This window comes from Centrocercus urophasianus, unplaced genomic scaffold, assembly GCF_019232065.1.
Source record: "Centrocercus urophasianus isolate 14NV4802_14NV808 unplaced genomic scaffold, USGS_Curo_1.0 seq_16, whole genome shotgun sequence".
Taxonomy (NCBI): Eukaryota; Metazoa; Chordata; class Aves; order Galliformes; family Phasianidae; genus Centrocercus; species Centrocercus urophasianus.
In genome coordinates this window covers 41,848,827-41,874,774 of record NW_024884711.1, presented here as the reverse complement: position 1 = coordinate 41,874,774, position 25,948 = coordinate 41,848,827, and the positions used below count along the sequence as shown (strand labels likewise).

The 25,948-nt window shown below is 39.7% G+C and overlaps 1 protein-coding gene across 1 annotated transcript in view; it reads right to left on the bottom strand.

The window, feature by feature from the left end:
* The window catches only part of XYLB (xylulokinase), a 363,191-nt gene that overhangs the window by 277,091 nt on the left and 60,152 nt on the right, over nucleotides 1–25,948 (bottom strand). Inside the window, 1 exon segment of the mRNA XM_042816633.1 lies at nucleotides 1,773–1,831. Coding sequence (XP_042672567.1) covers nucleotides 1,773–1,831 — 59 coding nt within the window.

The following is a 25,948-nucleotide window of genomic DNA, read 5'->3' as shown; positions in this document are numbered from 1 at the left end:
TTAAAAGTTCATACACTCAGTACATTACCTGAAACCACAATCTCTCTCACAGGTAATTTTCGAAGAAACTGTTAAAGATTTTACTGTTACAAATATTTCACTATGTTTCATGTGGTCATTAATCAGGCCCACATATGTTATAAAAAGCTTCCCAGAACAGTGGAGAAAACTGCTCTGCTATAGCTGTAGATTTTTTTTTAAGCACATTTTCCCAAGTTGCCTTTTTTGCTATGTAAAATACAGGAGTTACTGAATGTTGATTAATTAAATGATACTCTTTTGTAACCCTGGAACAAATTATCCAAAATTGACCATGATAAGGGTGGAAGCCGTTATTCTTCATGCAACTGATATGGTTTCTGAGGTTTTGATTAAATTAAAAAGGAGGATCCAATTAACCAGTGATTGAATTAAGTGGACGAAACTGTATTGATCATATTATTTTAAGACACTTCTAATGAGTTTTAAAAGCAGCTCTATTACTACATTTGAAGAGCAAGCACCTCAGGAATCACTCTCATGACCACAAATTTTCAGCTATTTTAAATTACAGGTTACAAAAACATTCTGTTCTCAGCCTTCATTCCACAGCAAGGAGACCCTCCTAGTATCTAAATACTGCTTTAAAAGAAAATATCTATTAATTCAATCCCTTTCTCAACATACTCTTAGTACGTTAAGAAATAGTAGAACTATTTCTGTGGGGACCAATATTTTAAGCCATTAACATACCAGCTAATTTTCCAACATCTGCTTCTTGAGCAAAATAACCAAAGCAGATGAAGTGACATCTACAAGCAAAACATTCCAAATCTGTCCTTTGTGTCCCAATGAGCTCTACATCCCATGGCTCTACAAACACACATTTTAGATAACAGGAGAAAGCAAGGTCTTTGCTTTTCAATCTCCATTTATTCCAACTCATGTTTTGTAGAACAGATCACATTCACTTTGTACAACTGTGCTCACCAAAGAATATGGGGTGTAGCTGAGGCTGACCCCAAGAGTTTCTATTACTAATGGAAATGGACTGGCATCCAGAGAACACAATTCGCCCTGTGCTGACTAACTGGTGAGCTTTGTGGTGTAGCTGCCCATCCCCAAGCTCACTGAGCCTCTAGCCAAAGAGAAGCTTGTTGATGCACTCAGTGGAGTAAACCCAGGATATTCTTGGGACAAAGGATCTTAACCAGTGTTAGCTGTGCAGCAACAGCAGCAGATGAGGAAGATGGGAAGAGAGAGGAGAGACTACACAGAAGAAAAGGAGCTCTACTGATACGTGACGCAATGCCAATCAGAAATACATGTTCAAAAACACCAGGGACAGGGTTTAGAATGGTTCTTCTTCGGTGGATTTAATTGTTTGAGTGTCCAGAACTAGGGTAATCCCTCTCCAGTTTCAGTCTGAAGTCCAGTGCTGACTTTAATGACAAAAACTATAAACATCTCAGGTATCTTACCAAGTCTCTTCTTGGTTTCTTTGCTAATTGATTTGACATAAGCAACAAGAGCTGGAAATCGCCAGTGTTTCAGATACACATCCATAAAACTAGTGAAGTGTAAATATATATATATACACATATATAAAATAAATTTAAAGTTCAATACAAAGTTAGCATTGGTCTCCACAATAAACCTGAGGAAAAATCCTAATGACCTGAAGCAGTTTCACAATCCCATATCCACACCTTCCCACACAGTTACATTGATTTGGATTCCGTGTACCGAAATAAAAATGTAGATATAATCAGCTACTTTAATTTTCTGCTTACCTGCAGTATTTTTTTATTATGGGAAGCTCCACCTGTAGCCAAAATCCTTGTTTGGGGCACTGCAATGCAAAAGAACACACAGATCAGACCGAAAGCGTATATTGTCCAGATCTGCACTACTGAACCAAGCAATGAGAATGAGGAGAGCAAGTCAGATGGTCTGAGCTCTCTCCCTGTTTCTCTAATTTACCACATGTAAAAAGTGAGTACTGTCCACCAAGACTCATTAGAACATTTCCTTAAAAGAGGCAGTATAGGTTTTGCCCATCTATTATTATTATAGCGCTATCAAGTCTGGGAGATTTGCAAAAGAGATATTCAATAAAAAGGCAGAGTGTTATTATACAACAGCTCTGGTTTGAGGTCAGATTGGTTTGGCTCACAGCTGTATATATAAAAGCTGACAGGTAACCTTTAAAACCAGCAATATTTTCCAAACTTATCTCCTCACGACGTTCACAATCAGAGTTCACTGAAACCTGAGCATCCCTACATGCTTGAATGACAAGGAAGCGTGTCAGAAGGTAATTAGAGATGGTCTAAATCAATTCAGCAAAATAAAAAATTACATAAATCTCTATCCAATTAAAAATCATAGATCTGGGGGCAGTGGGAAAAAAAAATCACCCTACACATTCTTTAGTCTTTATAAGAAAGCTACCCTTCCTCATTGTGTTCCTGACTTTCTGTCCAGTGCTTCATTATTTATCTGTGTACATGCTCCTCTGGAGCATGACATCCAACAGGCCATACATCTATCCACAGCCACAACTCAGCAAGGTATTACAAGCTTCAGTAGTTCAAGTATCTCACTGAAATTCTTTAAAGATTTAAAATTAAATGAATGCATAAATACTTCAATATCTTATATTTTAAAAATAAATCTACACACTTAATTACCCTAATCTATCATAATAATAGCAGCACAGTAATATGATCTATCACACTAACACCATTCTGTACATCCTCCTGAAAAGGGAATTTTACTGTCATATTATTTTGTTCCTTTAACCTCATTTTTAACAAAAGCTAAAAAAATATCTTACATCACGCAAAGTAAACTCAGTCAATTTATAGAGGCCCTAAACAACTTGTTGTCATTTGTCCTTAATGGCAAAATCCCTGAAGATAGAATCAGAAACAGAGAAGATGCAACTCACAAAAGGCTCCTCATGACATTTCTTGACCCAGAGTGAGGTTCTCAGGTGGAGTCTAAGACCCAGCTACAGCACTGCACACAGGACCCTATCTTGCTGATAAATTTAATTTTATTTTCCTCTTTGGAGGATATTCAGCGATGCACAAATTGGGTTTTAAAAGCCATTAGGATCTCTGTCAATGTCAGTAAACAAATAAAACAAACAGCAGAGTGATTCCTCAGGGAAAACAAGTTTCAATTATACCGACGCAGAATGACAGATCCCTGCCAAGATTATCACAACAATGTAATAGCACAGAAACCAGTGAAAAGTAACTAGCAAGCCTCTGTTCCTAGAAACCAAGCTGAACTCTAAATGATTTGCCTAGTAGTTGCAATTCTGTCTTGCTAAGCCTTGCTGCGAATATTCTTCTGCAAATTCTTGCAGAAGTATCATATCCAGCATGAAAACACATTTCAAAAACAGCCAGCAGGACAGAATTAGAAACAAGTATGTTTGCTACACTTCACAGGAATTGAAAGCAAGGAACAAGCCATGCTAACTACCCCCTGCCTCTGGAGAGGGGCTTAATAAGCTGCTGGGCTGTCACCATCAGGAGAGAACGGTGCACAAGGCAGAAGGGCCAAAGGCAAGCTGGAATCAAGGGCTGGACAGGAGTCTTCTGCTCATCAATAGGTTGGAAGACTCAGGTTTTGCTTTTATTATATATCTGTGCCATCACTGTAACTTGGAACATTTCAATATAAATGAGTTACCATAAGAAAAGCAGGGGTAACATCACAGTGCATCTATGAGTCTGTATTTGCCCTGCCTTTAGGTGAAGAAGGTACCTAACAAGAGGGGAAGCAGAGTTAAATCTAAAGGTGTTTAACACCCCTATCTTAATCCTGACTAATTCTTCTGTAGCTAAACACTAGAGAATTATTTCAGAGTACAGTGAACCTAGTTGACAAAAGAAACTGATGCAGATTGTGCTGTGAAGTTTCAACTCTTGGTTGGATATTTCAAGTTCTAAATTGAACCAACAACCAATACAAACACATACAGATGCAAGGAAAAGAAAAGAAGGCATGTCCTATACACGAAGGGTAAAATCATTAATTTTCCTTAACTAGGATTGTTTGCTTCACTGAAACGCATCCCAGTGGGTACCAGCTTCATGAACCTTAGCCATTGCTATCTGACAAGAGAACCTGACCCACTGTACTGGTGGGAGTGGTCCATCCAGACGTGAGGAAGAGTGACCTCAGTGCTCAGCATTCCCAGCAGCAGCTCCACATCTGGCCGGAGCAGGGACAACAGCTTTCTTGATTGAGTTTCAACCGCTTACTACAAACAAGGAGCCAGGTCCCAAAAGAACCGATCTGAATTAGCAGAATTTTATGTTTCTCTCTTATTTCAAACTCTCCTCCTGAGAGTGCGGGAAGTGCATCGATCACTGATTTCAGGGATTGCCTTTTTAATGCCAATATTGTGTGCTTTACTGAACGGTGGACATTTGCTCTAAGATGTGTAATTGGATACATCTCATAAATAAATAAAGCCCATCATTTATGGATACGGGGGCATTAACAAAGACATCATTCATCCATCACTAGCGGTGTTCTCAGCCAGCTGTGGGTGAATCTGTCAGGAGCTACCATCTATACCCCCTACAGCAGTGCACAGAAAGAACTTAAATACAGTGTTACTAAAGAAAAAAAAACCAACACCAACTGTAGCAAACATAATTCAGGAATTCAATTCTCTGACAGTTGAGAGAATCAGTTTAAACATCTTTTAATTAAAAGCTCCTTGCTCAGTACCTAACCAACCCATTTATTTCCTTCCTGTTTGAAATTTGATGATTTTTTAGAGAGCCAATACAGGATTTTAACCCTGTGTAGAAAGCATTTACAGCTGCTTGTGGCATGGCATTGTCCTGCAATACGCATCACTTCCGCAGCTGTATTATCTGCTGTGGAATACTGTGGCTGATTTAATTAAATTAAAACAGTAATTGCTATGGCTGGGGGAGAGCAGCAGGGAGAAGAACAGTAAAGAAGTTCACTTACATAGCAAGATAGTAGAATCACAGAACAGTTTGGTAGGAAGAGACCTCAAAGATCATCTAGTTCCAATCCCCTGCCCCAGGCTGGGTCAAATCAGGCACTAGATCAGGTTGTCCATGGTCCCATCCAAACTGGCGTTGAGCACCTGAAGGGATGGGGCATAGATGGGAGTACAAGGTACTTCCCCAAACAAGACTGAGAAGCCAGCCCACAGCCAGCTTTTGTTACTGTTCCCACAACAAGCCCCACTATCTCCTTTAGAGATCCAACAGGAAGAACTGGATGATGTTCAAGTTCATCTCTTGGCTCTTGTTTTCAGTCATGATATTGCTTTCACTGAAAAGCATAAGGGGGAAAAAATCTGTCACTGGGAAGACAGAGAAATTAGTTACTTGTATTATAGATATTTCAGTGAAAGAAAGACTGCAGTCCTACGTGGCTGTATATCAACAAACATACAACCGATGCCTTTCCAGAAAAGCAAGCAGTTCAAGTAGAGTAAGATACAAAGTAATGGATGGACTGGAACAAAAATTTTAGAGAGCAAAAACTCAAAGAGCCTAGATGGACTTAGCAAGTGAAATGGGAATCAGCAAGTAAGACAGGCAGTCTCTCCTGAGCAACCCACTATTCCCTGTAGTGGCCTTGGCACATAACTGTATCTATTCAGAAAAAATAATCACATAAGCAAACTCACTTCAATCGGAAGGTTAGTGCTGACGAGTAGCAGCACCAAGGAGGCTGGAGGCAAAAATTCACTCCCCTGCTCTAACAGGAATGGGAGCAGATCAGACTGCAAATAGGTCCAGATGTTAACATCAATGGGAAAACTGCCGGCCTTAAGGCTTTTGGGTTTGGCTGTATTTCAACTGGGCAGTAGGAATGTACCTGCATCAGTCCTGACTTTTGCTAGCGTGTGCATAAAGTCAGGAAGAAGAGCCTGAAGATGGAAACTCTTCAACTGTTCCATCTAAATTTCCATTGCTGTGCACAGCCCTGATTTGTACCCCAAACTCCAGGCACTTGCTGACATTCAAAACTCCTAAAACACATTTCCAAGGCTTCATCCAAACAACTTTATAATGTCTTTCTCATCACAAATGAATCCATAAATAAAACAGAACAATGGAACATGCATTCAAAAAGCATCTGATTACGCACATGAACCCACGCCAGCTATAAGCATGATTGCAAATAACTGCAATTTACAATTTGTAAGCAACAAGAAAAGTGTCAGCCCCTCCGTTATTTCTCTGATTAACTCCAAACACTATAATTTAAAAGAAAAAAAAAATTATTTTCTAGCTTTTCATTCAAGAAAAAAAAACCAAAGCAAGAATACATCATTATTTTGCCTCATTTATAAAACAAATGTTCCAAAATTTTCCTCCTTACATATTAACTCTTCAAAAACTCATGCTAATTATTCTTTTGTTAATACAGTGAAAGTAAGCACCTGCTACAGTAGAAAGCTTTTCCTATCTGTATCTTTGAAAAAGGAAAATTTGCAAGCTACCGAGTGCCCCTTCTGTGACTTTGAGGACGGGGTGAAAGGCACTTGCTTCTGTGCCTCATTGCACTACACTACTTCTGACACTTTCCAGGAGAAAAAAAGACTGCCACAAACAGCTGCAGCACAATAGACATTATCTACCTGATTGAGGTAAGAGCAATGTAAACCCAAACTCTTGTGTTTTTTTTTTTTAAATTGTTTTTTTGTTTGTTTGTTTTAATTTACAGGCCAATGCAACTGCCTGAGTGAATAAACTGCAAGCTGGAAGCCAAAAAATAAAACAAATCCTGCCATCTTTACAGTACTAAAAAGAAGACAGTAATTCATAAGAGCTATTCAAAACCCATTTTTTAAAAGACCTTACTTTCACTTCAAAGTGTCAGTTAATTTACTACAGAGAGAAGCAAGCCGTATTTGCCATATAGGCTGATACTTCCTTACACACAAGCAAAAAAGTTTTCATATTTCATAACGGCCTTTAATTTCATTAGGGGTTTCAATTGCTCAAACTTCTGTCATAAATTTTCCAGACACGGAATTTATTTTTAGTTTTTTAAATGCACTGTCTGGGGAAGAAAAACAACTTCTAAGGATAAAATTGATCATCTGCCTGTAAGGCTACAGCTCTTATCAAACCTGCTCTAACTCAACAGGGGGAAAAAAGCCAAGATTTCCTTTGCAACAATGACAAATATGGCTAATATTCTCAACATTTATGCTACTTACATAGATAAAGTCCTACAATGATGTAGGGGAGAACAGGCATGATTCTTCTTGCTCACTCTTCTGCGAGGCAAGAATAATACCACTGAAATGAGTAGATGTGCACACACCTAAATAAAACTGAGTAGAAACAGTACCCATAGCCAAGACCCAAATGCAACTGCTAGTCTAGGTCACCTTATGTTCTCAAGTGACAGTGCTGACTTCTGATAGCAGAGCTCATTCTTCATGAGGATACCACATTTATCTTTTCTAAGCACTTCAGTAAAGACAACCTTTGCATTTCACAACCAGAGCTTAAAGAGACCAAATCACCGACTCTGAAACTCCTTCTAACCTAGCTCACACCAGGTATGAAAGTGCAAATAGCACCGACTCAAAGTCTTTATCTTTTCAATGGTTTTTCAAGAAAATAAACATAGAAAAATGTGTACATAAATTCTCTTTTAGCATTTTGCTGTACCATGTTACTGCAGATTACCCACAAAACACACACAGTCTAAGACATACTACAGCAAACAAACCAAAAAGTTAAGACACAACTCTACTGACAATTCAACTTCATTGACTTCAGCAGCATTATGCAGCAATGAAAACTTTGGCTCATGAATGCTAAAGACTTATTTGGGAACAAGCTGATCAATAGTCATAACAGTAGCATATACATTGACAAGCTCACAACAAGACCTCTGGAATATTTGCATTTCTTGTAGAAATACTGCAGAGCTGCAATCGCTTATCAATTTGCTGTGATTTTTTCTTTTCTCTCCTTTCTTTCTTTTTTTTTTTTTTTTTGAGCCATGGATCTCTATCTGACAGACTGTTTTGATGAAGCCTGGGCTAAATTCCAGCAGTAACGTATAAAAAAAATCCACAACTCAGCAACAGAGTTTACAGGAACGGGTGGAAAAAAAAGCAGATTTAGATCTGAAGTCTTCATGGATACAGACTGAATAATTTGGAAAAATCTTTTTGTGAATGCTTTGAAGGAAAGAGGGAAGGCTAACAAGAAGAAACACTTATAATTTATTTGGTTAAATCTGAAAATGTACTTGAGGAAAAGTCTTCCCCTGAAGACAGTATTACTTGAAGTCATCCTTGCTATCTCTCTGACTTGTATAAATCCTTGGTTCTGAATTCATTCCTTATAGAAAAAATAAGTTACCATGAGCTAGCGAGATGGGAATGAGCATAATCAGAGAGCCTGAGCACCTTTCCTACAAAGAAAGATGGAGAAAGCTGGGCTTGTTCAGCCTGAAGAAGAGAAGGCTTCAGGGAAACTCACTGCAGTCTTTCAGTATACAAAGGGAGCTGACATACAGGAGGGAGAACAACTTTTTACAGGGTCTCATAGCAATAGGACAAGGGAGAATGGTTTCAAACTAAAAGAGGGAATTTAGATTAGAGGTTAGGTGGAAATTCTTTTCTCAGAGGACGGTGAGGAACTGCAACATGAAAGCTGGAACCAATGTGACAAATTAACTGATTCTCAAAAAATGTTCTGAAGCAGAACTTAGAGGAGAGACAAACTGGACAGCTGAAATCCAGCCATAACGTCTACCTGTTACAAAACCTACCTACAGAGAGCTCCAAAAATGTTAGTCTGGAACAAATCATCTGCTTGAAAGAGGCCGCACAATTTTAACACAATTATCCCACAGTTCAACCCAACACTATTTGTTGAAGACAATAATCTGAAGAAGACGGAGATTTTCATATGAAAGACTTGAAGTGACAGAGACTTATTGTGATTACTGTCTGTTTTCATATTCAATGACCTTCAAAGTTAAATATTTGCAATTTTCCCATGATTTAGGTTTTTATTTTTAACTTCTTTTTGGTTGATCTTTGTGACTTCAGGCTTCCAATTAAAAGATTACCATAGAATTGGGTTTCCTCTTTGTGTCTTGGCAATTACAGACTACAATTAAGCTGCATCTTATCTTTCTTTTTGATAAGTCATTAAGTTCTGCTACTCATTAAAAGGTTTATTCCCAAGACCACAAATCGCCGATGCTTAGAGCCACTGGTACACTACCAGTAACTTACAGAAGTGTCTTCAACACTAAAAGAACTATCAAAAAGGAGAAGAGTCAGTAAGAGGATTAAAAACATTTACCCTAGAATTATACGATGCTGCATGTAGCCAGTCTGTCTGTCCCAATACTTAGCAGGAAGGTGTCTGTATATAAAACTGGTTGTGCAGAGAGGTTGTAGAGTGTCTTCCTTGGAGATCACCAAAAGCCACCTGGACGTGGGACTGGACACTCTGCTCTGGGTTGGCCTGGTGGAGTAGAGTTTGGAGCAGATGAACCTCAGAGGTCCTTTCCAGCCACAGAATGGACTGGAAGGGTCCTTTAAGGACCACAGAGTTCCAACCTTAGCCATTCTGTGAACAACTGTTAATTCATCACAGAGAACTTTTTGTCATAAGTCATCCAGGTTTATTAGGAGAATATGTAGACTTCAAAGGTGTGCAGCTCTGGAACACACACTATGCAGAGCCCTGAGGAGGTCAGGTGTCCCATGTTCCCGATTTGAGGAAGCCCTGGTGTTGGGAGAGCTCATCACTAAACCATTCATCAGTGCCCACAGGAAAACTGGAAATGCAAATTTATAAGTTTGCTTTTCTCAGTTCCCTGAATTGGAGCAGAGACAGTTAGCCAAAGTCAGAAATATGCAGGATAATCCCAGAAATTGGTTAATAAATAAAGGAATCACCATCTTAGGCATTTTCCACTAACTAAAAACACTTATTTTGTTCAGTGTGCTCTCTTGCTGGCACTGCAGCACAGCTCAGCATTTCCTCAAAACATTTTGACACTTGAGAAATCCATGCTTGAACCTGAGCAAAATATACACACCCTATGCCTACCCAACTCTGATGTGGGTAATCACCACGTGGCATTACAGACCATGAAGCAGTTTATAGCACTTGCTGCTGAGTTACTCAGAAACACAAAAACATCACCGTTTCATTTTTAAGAACTACTGACTCACATGCAGCAATATTCAGCCTTGCAAATCTTCTAAAAGTAATAAAAAATTACACTGGCAAATCAACAGATGACACCACCCACTGAAGGTTAAAATTCCCATCGAAGGTTAAAATTCCCATCGAAGGGAAAAGCAAAGAAAGAGATAAATGAGCTGCCCCAAGGTCGCACAAAATCAGGAGAACAACCAAGAATAGAACAAAGGCCCCTTCATTACTTAGATCACAAATGCATTCGATTCTGCATTAGTTAATCTGCACAGTCTGTGCATCAGAAAGACATGTCCACAGGAGAAAATATAACAATAATCAGCTGCAAGTTCAGCGTTACCTAAAGTCACAGAACATAATTAAAAAGTATGAGTGCAATGATCTGACCTTGAATGCTGCTTGAGGAAAGAGAGGAAAGAACACCCTACCAAGTGTTTTGTCTCTAGAGAAACCCAAAGCACCACAAACTTTGGGAAAAAACATCTTCAGATACAGATTTGCAAACCAGATCTCAAATCTGCTTTGTGTCTTTCCATGTTATCAAGAAACATTAGTAAAGGACTACAGACAACAGGAAAGAGTCAAGGTCCAAGCATTATCAAATCATTTTAGTGTTTTATTCACAAGATTTTTCAAAAGAGGTATTAAATTTTTGGTCCTTGTGAATGTTGTCCTATAAGACTTTTGCATTTAGTGCTGGTGAAGAACTTCTTTTCTCAATATACATGTATAAGCGCTACAGGTTTTAAAGTACGTTCAAAGAATAAAACCAGCTGATAAGAAGAGTGCACCTGCTGTCATAGAACCATAGAACAGCTTGGGTTGGAAGGGACCTCAAGGATCATCAAGCTTCAACCCCCCTGCCACATGAAGGGCCACCACCCTCCATATCTGATACTTGACCAGGCCTCGTGTTCTAAGAAGACCAGAAAACCTGTTTTATTTTGTTTTCTCAGAAAAGTTACGTACACCAAGAAGGGAAGCAAACAGAGTAAGCTGGAAACACTTGCTCTTTCTTCTCCCTAAAAAACAGAAAGAAGTACAGCACTGATCCTCCATGTGTGACTCTGGTGGGTCCCTCTACTGCCCTGAGCCTCCTCCCCCCTGCACCAACTGCATGCAGCACCGGAGCCTCTTGTAGCAGCTGAGGCTCTGAGCACTGCTAAACTCCTCCGTTATTAACAAACCTCCCGCTTTCCGAGTGGATTATCTACAAATGAATTTTGTGACCTCTGGCAGACCGCGACTAAAGAGAGAATGGAGTTTTTTCTCCTTTAACTAAGAAAATAAAGGCTCTATAAAGATGAATTGAGAGAAGCAATTAATATTTCCTAATAAAAGTCATGCCGAATGCGAGAACTGCTACGTTGCTCGGTGCTTCTGAGCAGAAAGGTTCCAGGTAGCTGTTCATTCAGGGCTGGGCTCATGTAAATCGGGCGCTGTTGCCAAGCAACAATAGGTGCTAAGGAATGAAATACAGGCTGCAGAAACCTAATAGCCTGGAGAGAACAAGAACTACAATCTGAGATTTATGGCAGATATAAAGGGAAAAGAGTCGTTCTCCCACACACAAAGAACGCAGATACTTTATTATAAATGTCCTTAGCATGTTTTTCTAAGGCATGATTAAGTAATAAAATCCCCGCTCCACCCCAAATCAAACAGGTAATTATTTTTTTAATGTTTTCTGCATTATGCTTCCTAGAAAAAGATCTCAAGAAATTAGCAACCGAGACAAAAGATAAATTTAATGCAAAGAGCTCTTTTGCCTAAGAATAATGTCAGCTATACAGACCGTGCTGCAAATGCCAGTCAGCTCTCCACTTCACTTTATGTTTTTGTACCATGCTCATTAACATTGCAACTGATCATCAGAAATTCTCTTTAAGCTTATTAAGATTTTAAAATATTTTTAGCAAGTTAATTAGAATACATTAACAGAGCTCATCTGTGTTCACCCATCATGCATATTTTATTTTATTCAGGCAAATTGTTTTTAAATGAAATATTAGATCCAGGGAGGGTACACTGTTGGGTACTGAACAATACAACTCCTTTGTGCTACGTTTCATTCCCAAACACCCTCCAAACTTCATACTGCTGGACAGGAGGGAAATTTTCTGATGGCAAATTGCTGGCTATTCTTAGTGCCTTTCTTATCCACTCCCTGGAAGCTGAGGGTGGCTACAAAGACCTGATGGGTCCTTGTGGTGCTGAGCATCATGTTCCTGCACTGCTCCCTGGGTTCAATGTAAATTAAAGCCATCAGTGGGACTTCTATAGGAACCAGTGGCACTACAGTGGGAACCAAAGGAATAGACGAGGTACTGCTATGGGGACCGAAGGAGTCCCTTCAACCCCTCTCACTCTGTGGTTCAACTGCTCCCACAGGATTCACAGCTTTCTTCTTTTCCTTATGAGTGTCTGAAGATGTTATTTTACCTTAAGGAGCTCAGGCATGACGTGGCACAGGTTCCTAACAGGCAAAGGTGCACGTGGATTTGGCAGAATAGCAAGGAAAGCTCACCAAGAACAAGCCTGAAATACACTTTGCTTAGCTAGAGTTATAAATTCTTTCCTTTAAGATGCACTAAATGTCACCAAATTCAATCACATAAAATTAAATAACATTTTATGAGGAAAAGGGAAACAGCAAAACCTACCTTGGGGTATTTTGGGCATGCCACTTCCAGAATTTTATTCCAGTGAAATAAAATCCATCACCAGACACTGAAAAGTAACTATAATAATACTCTAGTAAGGCATTCCTGAAGACCAACTATTCATTCACTCAAGCCAATCAGATATGACATGGTATACTTCAAATTGTTCCTTCGGATTCCATCTAGCCCAAACCTTTCTTTCTAAGGATGGATGGAGATTCACACTAATTTTACCACTAATTCTACACGGTTACTTTGAGAAGTCTGCTTATATAAAAGGATGAACAAAGTTTGCCAGCCTCACACTCAGTTCAGATTCTACACTCTCACTGCATCTCAATTAATCTAACACAGACTGCAGAGCTGGCATATTTGATTCAGACAGCAAAGAAAACATCCTTTAAAAAGCAACAGGTCTGAAGCTTTTGACGAGCGATCACAGAATTCCTATCAAAACACACACTGCAATCTCAGCCACCACACATTTCAAGATCTGCATCATTAACACTGATTTGAAGGATGCCAATAATCTCTTTCACAATCTATAAAAGTTATTTATCTCCATGACACTTGCTTCTTTTAACCAGTGATCGTTATTCAGCTGTGTTTTACTCCTGTTACCTCCCCTGAGATGTTAACCTCTCCAATTCCACCAGCTGCTCTGTTACAAACCACCCCCCTCCTCATCACGCTTCCTCCCACTGAGGAGCCCCAAAACTGGATGTGCTTCTTCCAGTGCTTGGCTGAACATATGAACCACACAAGCACAGGGGAATTTTAATCACAGCTGGGCAATCCTATGGCAGGCTCTTCCAAATGCCACAATAACCCAATCAGTGGGTAGAGTCCCTATCAAAATATCCCTATCAATTGCACCAGATACAGATAAAGCTACCCTGTCATAACCTTTTCCACTTACTTATGCATTCATTAATCAACTCAAACACCCTAAGCACATGCTCCAGCCTACCCTTTCTCCTCAAGCTTGCCTGGGCAGAAGTTTCGCTTTATAAAGGAATTCTCTGCCTTAGCCAGAAGAGAGATCTCACCTCCCTGCTGCAGAGCTGGTAGCAATGCTGCACACAACCCATGGGCTGACATTAACACAAACTGTGTTGGTTTATTTTGTAACATTTAAGCAGAAATATGTCCTGTCCTAGGAAAAGCATCTACCTAGAAATCAATGTGTGTTTCTAACAACATCCTAATTGCAAGAGAGTAAAGAGTAAATGAGCAATGAAGGCAAGCTGACATTTTAACATCATTTGGAGTGACCAAAGACACTGAAATATGCTTACAATTAAAAGTATTCTCACAAAAAAGTACAACAAAATGCAATTTAACAAAGCATATATTCCCAACTGTTGTGAGCATGCACTGCTCCTAGAATGGAAATCACGGCTCGGCTACCCAGGCCAGCACAACATCAGCAAATCCCTATAATAATCCTCCTAGAGCTGCATCTCTAGTGCAGCCACACTCAAGCATACCAACCTCAAGAATTTAATGAGAACCTGAAATTCTCCAGTGCTTACAGAAACTTTCCTGTTAACCCAGCCATGCCCAGAACACTCTGACTGCATTACACCCCCCAACTGCTGCTGACTCTCCTCCTCTAGAGAAGTCCCAGCTGCCTCTATTGAAGAGCTGCAAAACTCCTGGCTGTGCGCAGAGAATTCATGACCAATTCTTCATGTTTTCTTGTGCCAGAAATGCTCCGCTGCCATCTAAGTATGCAATTTAACTATGCAAAAAGAAGCTGCTCAGCTCTTCCACTGAGTGAGAAAAGGCCAAGGAAACACTTCCCCAGTCTGGGTTACCTGAGATAGCTCATTACATACAGTTGAATATGGCATATCCTGAGTCCTATTCAATTCAACCCTTACACAAACAGCAGTCAAGAAAAAAAAAATGGACAAGATCTTTTCCCCAGTTCCTCACCTTTAACAGGTTAAGTGGCAATAAAGGGTGCAATGACTTTCCAAGGGCATGTACCTGTTTAATTATTCATCAGAAAATTGACTCAGGCATCACAGTATTAAACACTAAAATATTCAAACAAAGTAAATTAAGGGCAAAAGCAACAAAAAAGGAAAAAGAGTGGTTGTGGTGAGAAAAACACTTGGACACCCACTTGAATCTCCCTATGTATTTCAGTACCTCTATGTATGTTGCTCCAAAAGTAATGCCTCCTATTTATATTCAGGGAAATTACAACAGAGCCAAGAGAACAAGAGCACTATTAAGATGAAGCAAATCTGCAGCTACAAAACACTGTTTTTCAATATAGGCACAAACATTAGCTATTCGTTTTCACCAATAATGAACAAGAAACTGCTTGCCATGCTTGTGAACTTCATCACCAGTGGGGGTATCACTGTCTCACACCTGCTATCACAGCATCATTGCAAGGACAACGTTGCCCACAAAGTCTGTCTTTCATTGGCCCGAATTGATGGAGGATGCCAAATACAGACAATACAATGGATGCAGTGAGACAACCCAGCCAAGACTGACAATGTGCTCCACAGTCCTGGATTGAGCTGCTCTTTGCTTCATAGAGTGACAGCTGTACAAGGCCGTCCAGAACGTGGCTCATCTTTAACATCACCGTCTCTGCTGCTGAAACACACCACACCACCCACTGTCTCACTGTGCTCACATCCCCTGTTTGATCTCTATAAAGGTTCAGCAAGCATCAGTGAGTGTCAATGGGAGCCATTTTTTCCTGCCTGCCTGGAATAATTCAATTCCACGCCTTTTTCAGACTGCCCCTCTGCTGCCATATGGCACATGGCAACAAAATGTAATGGAATGCTGTCGGGAAGGTTCAGCCTCTACTGCCATCCCATCAACATCCACCTTTGACATTGTGGGCCAACATCATAAAATAGGAAACGTTACTTTTGGAGCAGCCCTCATACTTCTATGATCAAAGAAAAGGTAGTAAAGTAACAAAGCAATTATTATCTATTCCTTTCAGTACTCCGACTGGGACAACAACCTACCGTGCCCAGAGCACCCTATCAGTGTTATTTTCACCTATGTACACAAAGAAATTCCTGAAAAAGGAAGTTTACATCTTTGTGGACAATCAAATTTGACTGCAGGGAAAACACTTGTTTAAATGAAAAAGAATGAAAAGGCGGGGAATCTGACCCATGAATGACTCTTGTTTATTTTAAATTACGGGCCTGAAATATCTTATTAAAATAATAACAGGTTAACTGAAAGATACTGTAACACAAATTCTAGTTATTTCCCCACAAAACATGAATATCTCATTAAAATAAAGAGCATCAGATTTTAGTTTGGACCAAAACAAAAACCTTTCCAATCAAGACATCTAGTGGATTGAATGCCTCTCGTAAGCAGGTGTCACTGTGTTATATTTTCATCCCAACTGCTGAGAATAAGCTAGAAGAAAATGACAAAGTAAATTGAACAAGAAAGTGTCTGATCTTGATGAATAATTCAATGAAGCAATGCAACAAATACTGATTTTTTCTGGTCAAGGCAGTTTACAACTGTCCTTTACTTAGAAAAATGACCTTCTCATTGTAATTACACTTTTGACTTTGGGTACTGAATCACAGTCTCAGCAATACTTAAATTCCAGTTCCTCGTTCTGATGCTGATCTCAAAGCACTCTAATCCTACTACGTACCTAATCTTTCTTCAACAAAATAATGTCTAGGTTGCTCCAAAAGTAATGCCTCCCATTATGTCTACAGAAACTACAACAGCTGCAAAGTGCACAATAATACTGTTTGACAGAGGAAATTCTCAGCTACTAAACACTGTTTTTCAACACACCATTAGCCATGCATCTTTGCCAGAGATGAACAAGAGCCTGCATGCCACGTTCACAACAACCTGCACCAGCAGAGGTGACTCACTGATCAACAGTGATCACTTCCACCACTGCTGGAATGCACCACCCATCACCTCACTCCTCACATCCACTGTTTGTGTCAGCCTCTTTGGGTATAACACCAGCATTCACCACACATCGTGGTGCAACATAATAAAACTTTCTGAGCAGCCCTACTGAAGGTCTTCAACTATGATAGCAGGCACCCCGGTCATTGCTCTTTGATAATTTTGCACACTTCTCTTGTGTCTTAAGAAGCATGAGGGTATCTTTTAATAGTACCCATAGAGTTACAGCCTGCAAAGAGACTCCAGCCATGGTAACTGCAGCAGGAGGTACTAATCAAGGCAGGAACAGTGTCATCTGTCGGGGACAAGGCAGCTCAGTGGACGCCTGAATTTTTCTTACTGCAACAGTCAGAACTTGAAAGCTAAGGATTTTACGATCCACACTGAGGATTATTTGAAGTCTAACAAAAGTATATTTTATCTACTTTTCTGTCTGTTAAAAAGTATTACAGTAGATCTAGTGGGAAAGCAGGATTCAGGGCTGTTGCACTGTATTTCTGCCTTACACCACCACCATCACTGACATCTTGCATTAGATTGGGCAACCTTTCTTCTCCCTTATACATGTATAAACAAGCAGTCTGAACACTAAATCTACTGGAAATATGATTTTTAAAAGTACCTACATATCAGCAGACTATCCATACAGCCACATCACAGAATTTACTTGGGAAAGGGAAGGGCTGAGCTGGCTGCCAACCTGTTTCCAGAAGTGCGGCTTTTATTCCTGACAATTAAAAAAATACAAAGAAAAATTCACCTGTCAGCAACAGAAGAACTCCATCAGTGGAAAGGAGGACACAGCTGGATGATCTAATGATCAGAGATCCAGGGAAATCCTACTTAGAGCTGTGGTGCAATACAGGGTATTCAGGTACTTGTGTAATTCATAGCTGGCCTGTCAGTATTAGAGCTGTACACTACAAGATCATAATTCACAAAAAGCTCTTTTTGTCTTTTCTCATCTCTTTCTCACAAGTTGTGCTCTATGTCTTTTTCTCCATGTGCAATCCCATTACAACCAAAATATATAAGAAATCCAGTTTACAGTAGATTGCTGATCCAGATGGAACAACAATGAATAAAGAAAAAAGAAACCAACAAATGAACCCCACCAAACTCTGTGATAGAAGATACAGCGAGTTGGACTGGCTTAAATGCAAGTAAGGGCACAGGCACTCGGGTGCATACTTTCTGTCCTCTGCAATATATCAGTATCTGCTGCTCATGAACACTCCGATTACATTAGGCCAGTTGGCAGCACTTCTTAACACCCAACAATCTAATAAAAATATATTTTTTCTCTCTGCTAGACAAATCTGCCCACCTTCAACCTCTGCTACCCATAAAACACACAATTTATTCAAGTACCTTTACTCAGAGTATAATTAACCTTTTCAATGTACAAAAGCTTCTGTGCCTCTTAAATGAACAAAGAGCTATTAATGAACAAAAATACTTTCCTGATCAAATGCTTAATACTGGTTCTGGGAATACAGAGTATAATATTACCACACATACACTGTATATTATACAGCATACAGTTCACGTATCTCCTTCCAAAATATATCTCCTTTCCTAAATATAACCATATTACACTGATTTTTATACAGCATAAAGATGCTTCAGTCAGATCACTGTAGATACACACTGATAATAAAAAACTGCACAACACAATCATGAAAAAGAAAAACCCTATTTGCCCTAGTTTTAAGCCAAGGGATGACTTGTAAGAGGAGAGCAAGATGAATTTGGTTTTATTAATTTCAAGGTTAAACTGCAAGGAACCTTAACACCACACACATGGACATAAGTTTTCAGCACACGGTCTGTGAGCCCTTGGCAGCCCATAAGGTAAGAAAAACAGGTCTGTTGTCTAGGAGACTTGAATTTTCCACATAAGAGGACCAATGCTATACTGAAAAATTTATGGAACTCACAAATGTTAAGTCTGAAGAGCAGTGACCAAGAGGAAAGAAGGTATGAGTTGTTCTCATCTTCCTTCCCCCAGTGCTAATTTCTTACAGGGATGAAAGATCAGAATCAGACTGGAATGCTCACATTCCCCAGTGCCCCACATCTTGTTCATGTTGTGCACTTTCCATCATAGCAAATGCTTGCTTTAGTTCTGTAATTTCAGCTGTATTTTAAATCAAAAGATGCTCTGAATTTTGCAGTAGTACAACTGTTGATCACACTCTGTTTGGTAACAGAAGTCCTGTCAGATATTTAGGCTTAGTTACCAAAAACCACCTTCAGGGAGTACAAACATTTCCCCTCTGGCATCCTGTCAGTCACAGCAAATCTGTAAATAAACTGTCAAACTCCATTCCAATCATTCCTGAATCTGCAAGGGAAAAAGTAGTAAAATTGGTGCAGCTGGTTGTAGTCCCTGTAGAGCAGGGCTGATTTCACAGCTTTAATATGGTTCACTACTTCACAGCAAGTCCGATCTGATATACAGCATGAAGAAATGAGTGACACCTTTGCTAATCATTTTCTTAAACTTATCACATGTGGAGGTAATAATGGATGCAATGACTTTTCAAGGGCACGGACTGGTTAATTTTTCAACAGCAAACTGATCCAAGTTCTGCAAAATCAAAAATCCACTAAGACACATTGTAAAGGCATCCAAATTATGGAGAATCACAAGAAAAAGGAAAAACAAAGCTCCAGTCGTGGGAAAGAGCATTAGACTCTCTTTTTATATCAGCAAATGGAAAGCAGGAATACAACAGCTGCAAACAAGCCAAGGATCTAACTAGAGACACTGGCTATAGCAAAGACTGATTAAATAAAATGGGAAGCTATCCATTATTACCTAGAACATACTGACACCCTTGTTCTATAATTCATAACTCATGAAGTAGTTCTGAAAGATCTGGTCAAGAATTTTTCTGTAAGGTTGTTGTTGTTTTTGTTGTTGTTGGATCATGACAGCTAATCAAACCATTTTTTCAGGGCCAGAACAGAAAAGGAATAACAGGAGAAAGAGAAGGAAAAGAATATGTAAAAATTATCACCCCACTGCCTATGGACTCACCTAGGTTGTAAATCACCCAGCGTCGAGCTGAAAAAGATCCCGAACCAGGGTCTGCTTTATTCTACATATTCTCCTTCCCCATCAAGTTGTACAAAGTCATACAGTCTCTCTGGACCACTGAATATTTCATAAGAAGTAGAATAGCCCCAAGCAGAAGACAGACTGACTCTAACCCCAAAAGCAAAGGCACTGGCTTGATTTATGTCAAATCTAGGTTCAAGACACAGTCCTGTTATCAGTCAGAAAAGGGATTTCAGTTGCTGTCTCCAGAAGGAGATGCATCTTTCATGATTCTTCCCCAAAGCTCCCTGAAGTGCAATTTTAATTATGAGATTGTTTCAAAACAAATTCTGAAAGCACATAATTTCGTGTGAAATAAAAATATGGGTATTTGAATGCACTCACTTCCTCATTCCCCATATTTCGGGGACAGGCAAGCAAAACTTCTCGTGGCAATAGCTGAATACAATAGAGGAAAGGATTAGGGTGAGTTGCTAAGGTCAGTATAAATGCAATGAGTGTGAAGACAAAAAAAATAATATCACCCCCTTAATTAAGGTTCACATATATTCAGATTTCTGCTGAAAAGCTGGAAAGTTGACTGGCTGGAAGGAGTATACAATGCATCATGATTTACCATATGTGCCCTGGCTTCCTGTGCACTATGTGCGTCTGACATATCATAGACATGCCCACCAGGCTTACCTGCTGCTATGTCCTTTCATTATTTTGCATAAGAAACAATGGAAACACTACTCCACATCTCCTCTTCTACCACACTGTAGCAGAAACAATTCCTGCCCTCAAGGTTGGACATTAGGAAAAATTTCTTTTCTTAAAGAGTGGTCGGCCTCTGGAATGGGCTGTCCTGGGAGGTGGTGGTTCACCATCCCTAGAGGTGTTCAATTTAGATGTTTTAGTGGTAAGAGGCTTAGTGGTAAGATATTGGTGGCTGGGGGATAGTTGGACTAGATGATCCAGGAGGTCTTCTCCAACCTCAGTGATTCCAAGAACCACCAGATTGGTTTCTTTTCTGTTCGTGTATCCAAGTATCTCACCTATGGCACAAACAAACCATCAGGAACCTGAAAACATGAGCAACTCTGGACTAGAGCCTTGAACTTCTTGGTATGCAGAGTCCTTAGCAAGTTAGAGAATTAACTACAAAAAAAAAATCTCCATAATATTAGACATAAATCTTATTTCCCCCCCAAAAAACCAAAATAGCTTATAAACCCAATCTGATAATAACCAATTCATCCTCAGAGCGCCCTTAACAGATAGGAATTATCATTCTCTGTATTTTAGAGGTGAGAATCTGAGATAGAATAAAGCTGTTCACCTAGATGAATTGGGACTGTATGCCAAGTCTCCAGAGCATGAAAGCATCTCCTAAATCACATCACCTGTTCATTACGAACCATAGTCAATGCTTCGCTTTAAAATCAATGAGACATCAAAATCCAGCCTGTCCACTTCTTTCCATCCAAAAAAAGCAACACTGCTTCAACTTCCAATAAGAAACAAAATGGTTTATTGGATTGTCCTTCCAGTATAAGAAAAAATTTACTTTGCGTACAGCAATTTCAGCTCTAAAAGTCTGCAGTGAAATACAACGCTCTGGCAGTAAGCACAGCAAAGCACAACTCGTGACATGACATGAACCCAAAGATAACAGCTGACAGAAAGGGGACTTTGGTAAAATAATGCAATTATCCCAACGGGAGTTGCTCCAGGGCACCTGTGTTAACTCCCCTGCCAAAACAACATTTTCTACTCTTTAACAGCTTCAAATGATAAAAAAGCCTACGATGAAAGAAAGTCCACAAGGCTACACCTGCAAAGTGAAGTATTTTTAAGAAAAATACTCCAGATATAGAGATGGAAGCAATTAAAAACAACAAAAAAAAAATGTGTACTGCTGTCTTTGTTTTCACCCAAGCTGAACTTCCCCTACAATTGAATTGCTGGCTCACTGGGCAGCTGGCTGATATCCCAAGCCACGAACAGGAAGAGCTTGTCTGGGAAATCAGCACAAACCTCAGGCTTGTTTGTTTGGAAATGAGCCCACATAAACACTTGCCCACACATACAGACCAAAGTCTACAGCATATTGTGACAAAGTATTTGGATCTGGTGATGAAGAATTGAAGTTCTGGATGCCCTCTTCATCTCAGTCTTGCAAAGATGGTGGAGCAAACACTCCCAGAAACCACTTCCCAACACGATGGATAAAAGGGTTTGTGGGATTAGTAAGTACACCTTCTCAGATGAGGTGACAGCAATGAATGTTGTTTATCTCAGACTGTCTTCCACAGTGTCCTCAGTGACAAACTGACACAGTACGTGTTAGTTAAGTGGTCAGTGAGGTGGACTGAAAAGAGGTTGACCTGCTGGCCTCAAAGGCTGTGGTGCCCAGCACGAAGTCCAGCCAGAAGTATTACACTCACTAGTGGTGTGTCCCAGGGGTCAGCACTGGGAGACTGATAATGTTCAATACTCACCAACCCAGGTGACAGGACAGAGTGCATCCTCAGTAAGTTTGCAGACCATGCAAACCTGGAAGGGGTTGATAAGCAAGAAGAGCGTGCTGCTGTCAGAGGGACTTCAACGGGCTGAAGCAGTGGGTCAGCAGGAACCTCATGAAGTTCAACAAATGCAAAAACAAAGTCCTGCACTTAGGGAGGAACAACCCCATGCACCAGTACAGGCTGAGAGCCAACTGACTGGAAACTATCACCAACTGGAAAGCTGCTTGGCTGAAGATGACCTGAGGACAGAGGTGTCCAAGAAGTTAAATACGGTCCAGATGTGTCCTTGCAGCAAAAAAGGCCAAGAACATCCTGGATTACATTAAGAAGTGTTATCAGCATGTCAAGAGAGCACTGCACAGCACAGATGAAACACTTGGAATGCTGGGTCCAGTCCTGGGGAAGGGCACAAGAGAGACATGGACATACTGAGCAAGTCCAGCAAAGCGCCATGAAGACCACTAAGGGTCTGGAACACCTGACATATGAGGAAAGGCTGAGAGGGCTGGCAGCATTCAGCCTGGGGAAGAGAAGGTTCTTGGGGAATCTTGTCCATTGCATCAGTACTTCTGGAGGATGGGAGATGGCACACGTCAAGACAACAAAGCCAGATTCTTCTCAGTGCTGCCTAGTGATAGGACAAATGGCAGTGGCCACAAATTGAAATACAAGAAATTCCTTTTAAAGATGTAAAGTGTTTTTATGACAGGTAAATAAACTCTTGAGAACATGATAATTCTCTGTAGAGTGGAAGCTTGTGAAGACAGCCATCCCACTTTGTAGGAACCTAGCCCCAATTAAGACATCTGATTTCAATGGTAACTAGATGAGACTCTTTGCAATGTGCATCTTTGCAACTTGTAAACATCTAGTCATAAAGATTTAAACAAACAACTGATCTGCCTAAAGCTTCAGATCTCGATATTGGCTAATTTGTAATTATAGAATTGAAATAATTTTCTATTCCCTACTAGACTCTCCATCCTTTTCAAGTTTCCCAAATAACATTTCATAAGAAAACAGCACATCCTAGCAAGCAAAATAGTGTGTTTCTTCAGAAAGGCAAAGAAGGAGAGAATACATAGCCAGGACATGACTAAATTAATTTTGAAAACCCCCTGAATTTAAAGTGCCTGGTATTTAACACTCTGATAACTGCAGGGAGGTGTCCATACCCTTGTAAGGAAGAAAGAAAAGGAAGCACTGGGCTACTACTGAGAAACAGACAGACGGACAGATTTACTTGACATGCTCCCTGGAAGCCCTGCAGGCTTCATCAGCGGTGCTTGTAAGGCCTTTGAAGTGTAGCTGTTGCACAGCTTGTAAGTCCCTTCCTCTGGAGCTACCAACGTTGTGGTGTTATAAGCTACTTAAGCTCCTTACTCCAGATCTGAGCAAACAGCTTGACGCACTTACAAGCTTCACTCCCTCTTATTCTGAAGATTTTAAGCTGCTTAGCTTACCGTCTTCAACTTCCAAATTCCTACAACCAAATCCTACCCAGGCACCATGCATCCACCATTATCAGCCCGATCCTCCTCTTTGCTCAGGATTCCGACTCTCTTACGCCATCTCAACACTAGAACCAAATGTACTTTTATCAACTTTGCCCTCAAGAAGTCACAGCCAATATGCGAATGGCTACTGTTCAGCAACTGTCACTTTGCATTTCCAGTATCCACAGCTTTACTGTAAACCAATCAGGCTTTCTATCCTAACAAAGCCTTCCGTTGAGGAAGTCTATTAAATATTTGTGTTACGAGTTTCAAAAAGTCTGCACAGGCATAACTTTGTTCTCATAAATGCAAGCTTTTACTGTTAATTTTAGATTCAGTAGGCTCTGCAGAAGCTGTGGAAGAAAGACTGCCTATAAAGCAAAGATGAGTTTCATCTAAATCAAGCTGGTAGCAGACTACTGGCATTTACAGTTAATAATGTTACAGGAGAACCTTTAAACTAAGAAGTGCAGTAAAGGCTGGCACGGATGGACATGACACATTTTCTAAGCCTGAAATCATTATAACTTTGTATCCGTAAATAAAAGATAGGACAGATATTAATAAATCTGAATAAGAAACTACAAAAAGAAATTCCATTTTAAGTGCCACTATGCAGATACTAGAAATCAGAAAAATAAAACAGAAAATCTTTAAGTATCTAGTTTTCAATGAGGATATGGACAGAGGCAGCACGGTAGTGAAAGGCATACAATCATTACAACGGCATAAGATAAAAGAACAAGTCATACTGCAATTTATATTGCAAAGATACAGAAAATCACAACAGTTGAAGCGCTGCCATATATTAATGAAAATTTGAAGTCAGAGCAGACGAACAATTGTACTAACTTGTAACACAATCATAGAGAGACTACAGTTATTCCCTTATGAGCTAGGACAAACATCACGTTCAGATACACATGGTATATATGCTTTACACTATGGTACATGTGATATATATGCTACAACCACTCAAAAATCTAAAAGAAAAAGAGCAACTCTTGACCAGTCTCATTTTAAGCAAAAAACACACAGGTTCAGAAAGTTGCTGCTGATGAACACTGCAATAGCTAGTGCAAAGCATTTAGACAGTTTGGTCTAGGAAGAGCCAATGATTCAAAATAAGCAAATAAATAAAATAAAAGTCCACAATAGGATTATAATATTTCAGTGGAGTAACACAAGAAGGAGAAAGCATATTAAAAATAAATTAAAGGCAGCAGCCAAAAGCCTAAAATGCTCACAAATCAACACAGTCTATTCAAGAATAATATATGAGGAAGCTCTTAATTTGAGATGCTGGAGGACCTGTCCCAGGTCGAGATGTCAACAAAGGAGGCATAAGAACAAACCAATTAAATGCATAAGGAGAAACAGATAAGACCTGATGCTATCCATGTAAAAGCTGCATAGGAATCAAGTGTAAAAATGTTAAAATGCTACCTGTAGAAATAGAACCTATTACTTAAACCCTAGTACCTTAGTAGCAAAGGCATCTGCTGATGGCAAGCATGATGGCAGTTATTAAAAAGTTCTCCAGGTTGGATCCGCATGCTTTCAATAATGGAAATCTTTACTGTGTAAAACCTGAATCATTAGGCACTTAAATGAAGGTGATGTAAAGGAGATTTGGGGTCTGTAATGGAAAGCCCTGCCAAACCAAATACATGGACACCCAACAGCCTCTTGAGTAAAACCTTTGAGCAAAGAGTGGCAAATTGTAACCATGTCATCAAAAATTAGCCCAATAGCCTAAAATTTAAAAAGCAAGTCCAACACTGACATTTTTATAGGAGGATTAAAACCAACAGAAAACAGTATTGTGCCTTCTCTTAAATGCAAGATTAGCCTCTGTTTGAATAATTTGTGCAACTGCTAGTCCTAATATCTCAAAAAGAACGTAATAAAAATGGAAACTATAGAGATAGGGGCAACAAAGTGGACTGAAGGCATGGGACAGGTTCCAGAAAGACATGAGTAAACCTTGACTACAACTCTTCAGTTAAGAAAAGAAATGGTTAAAGGGATCCCGGAGGGAAGCCAGAAGAGCAAAGCATTTAAG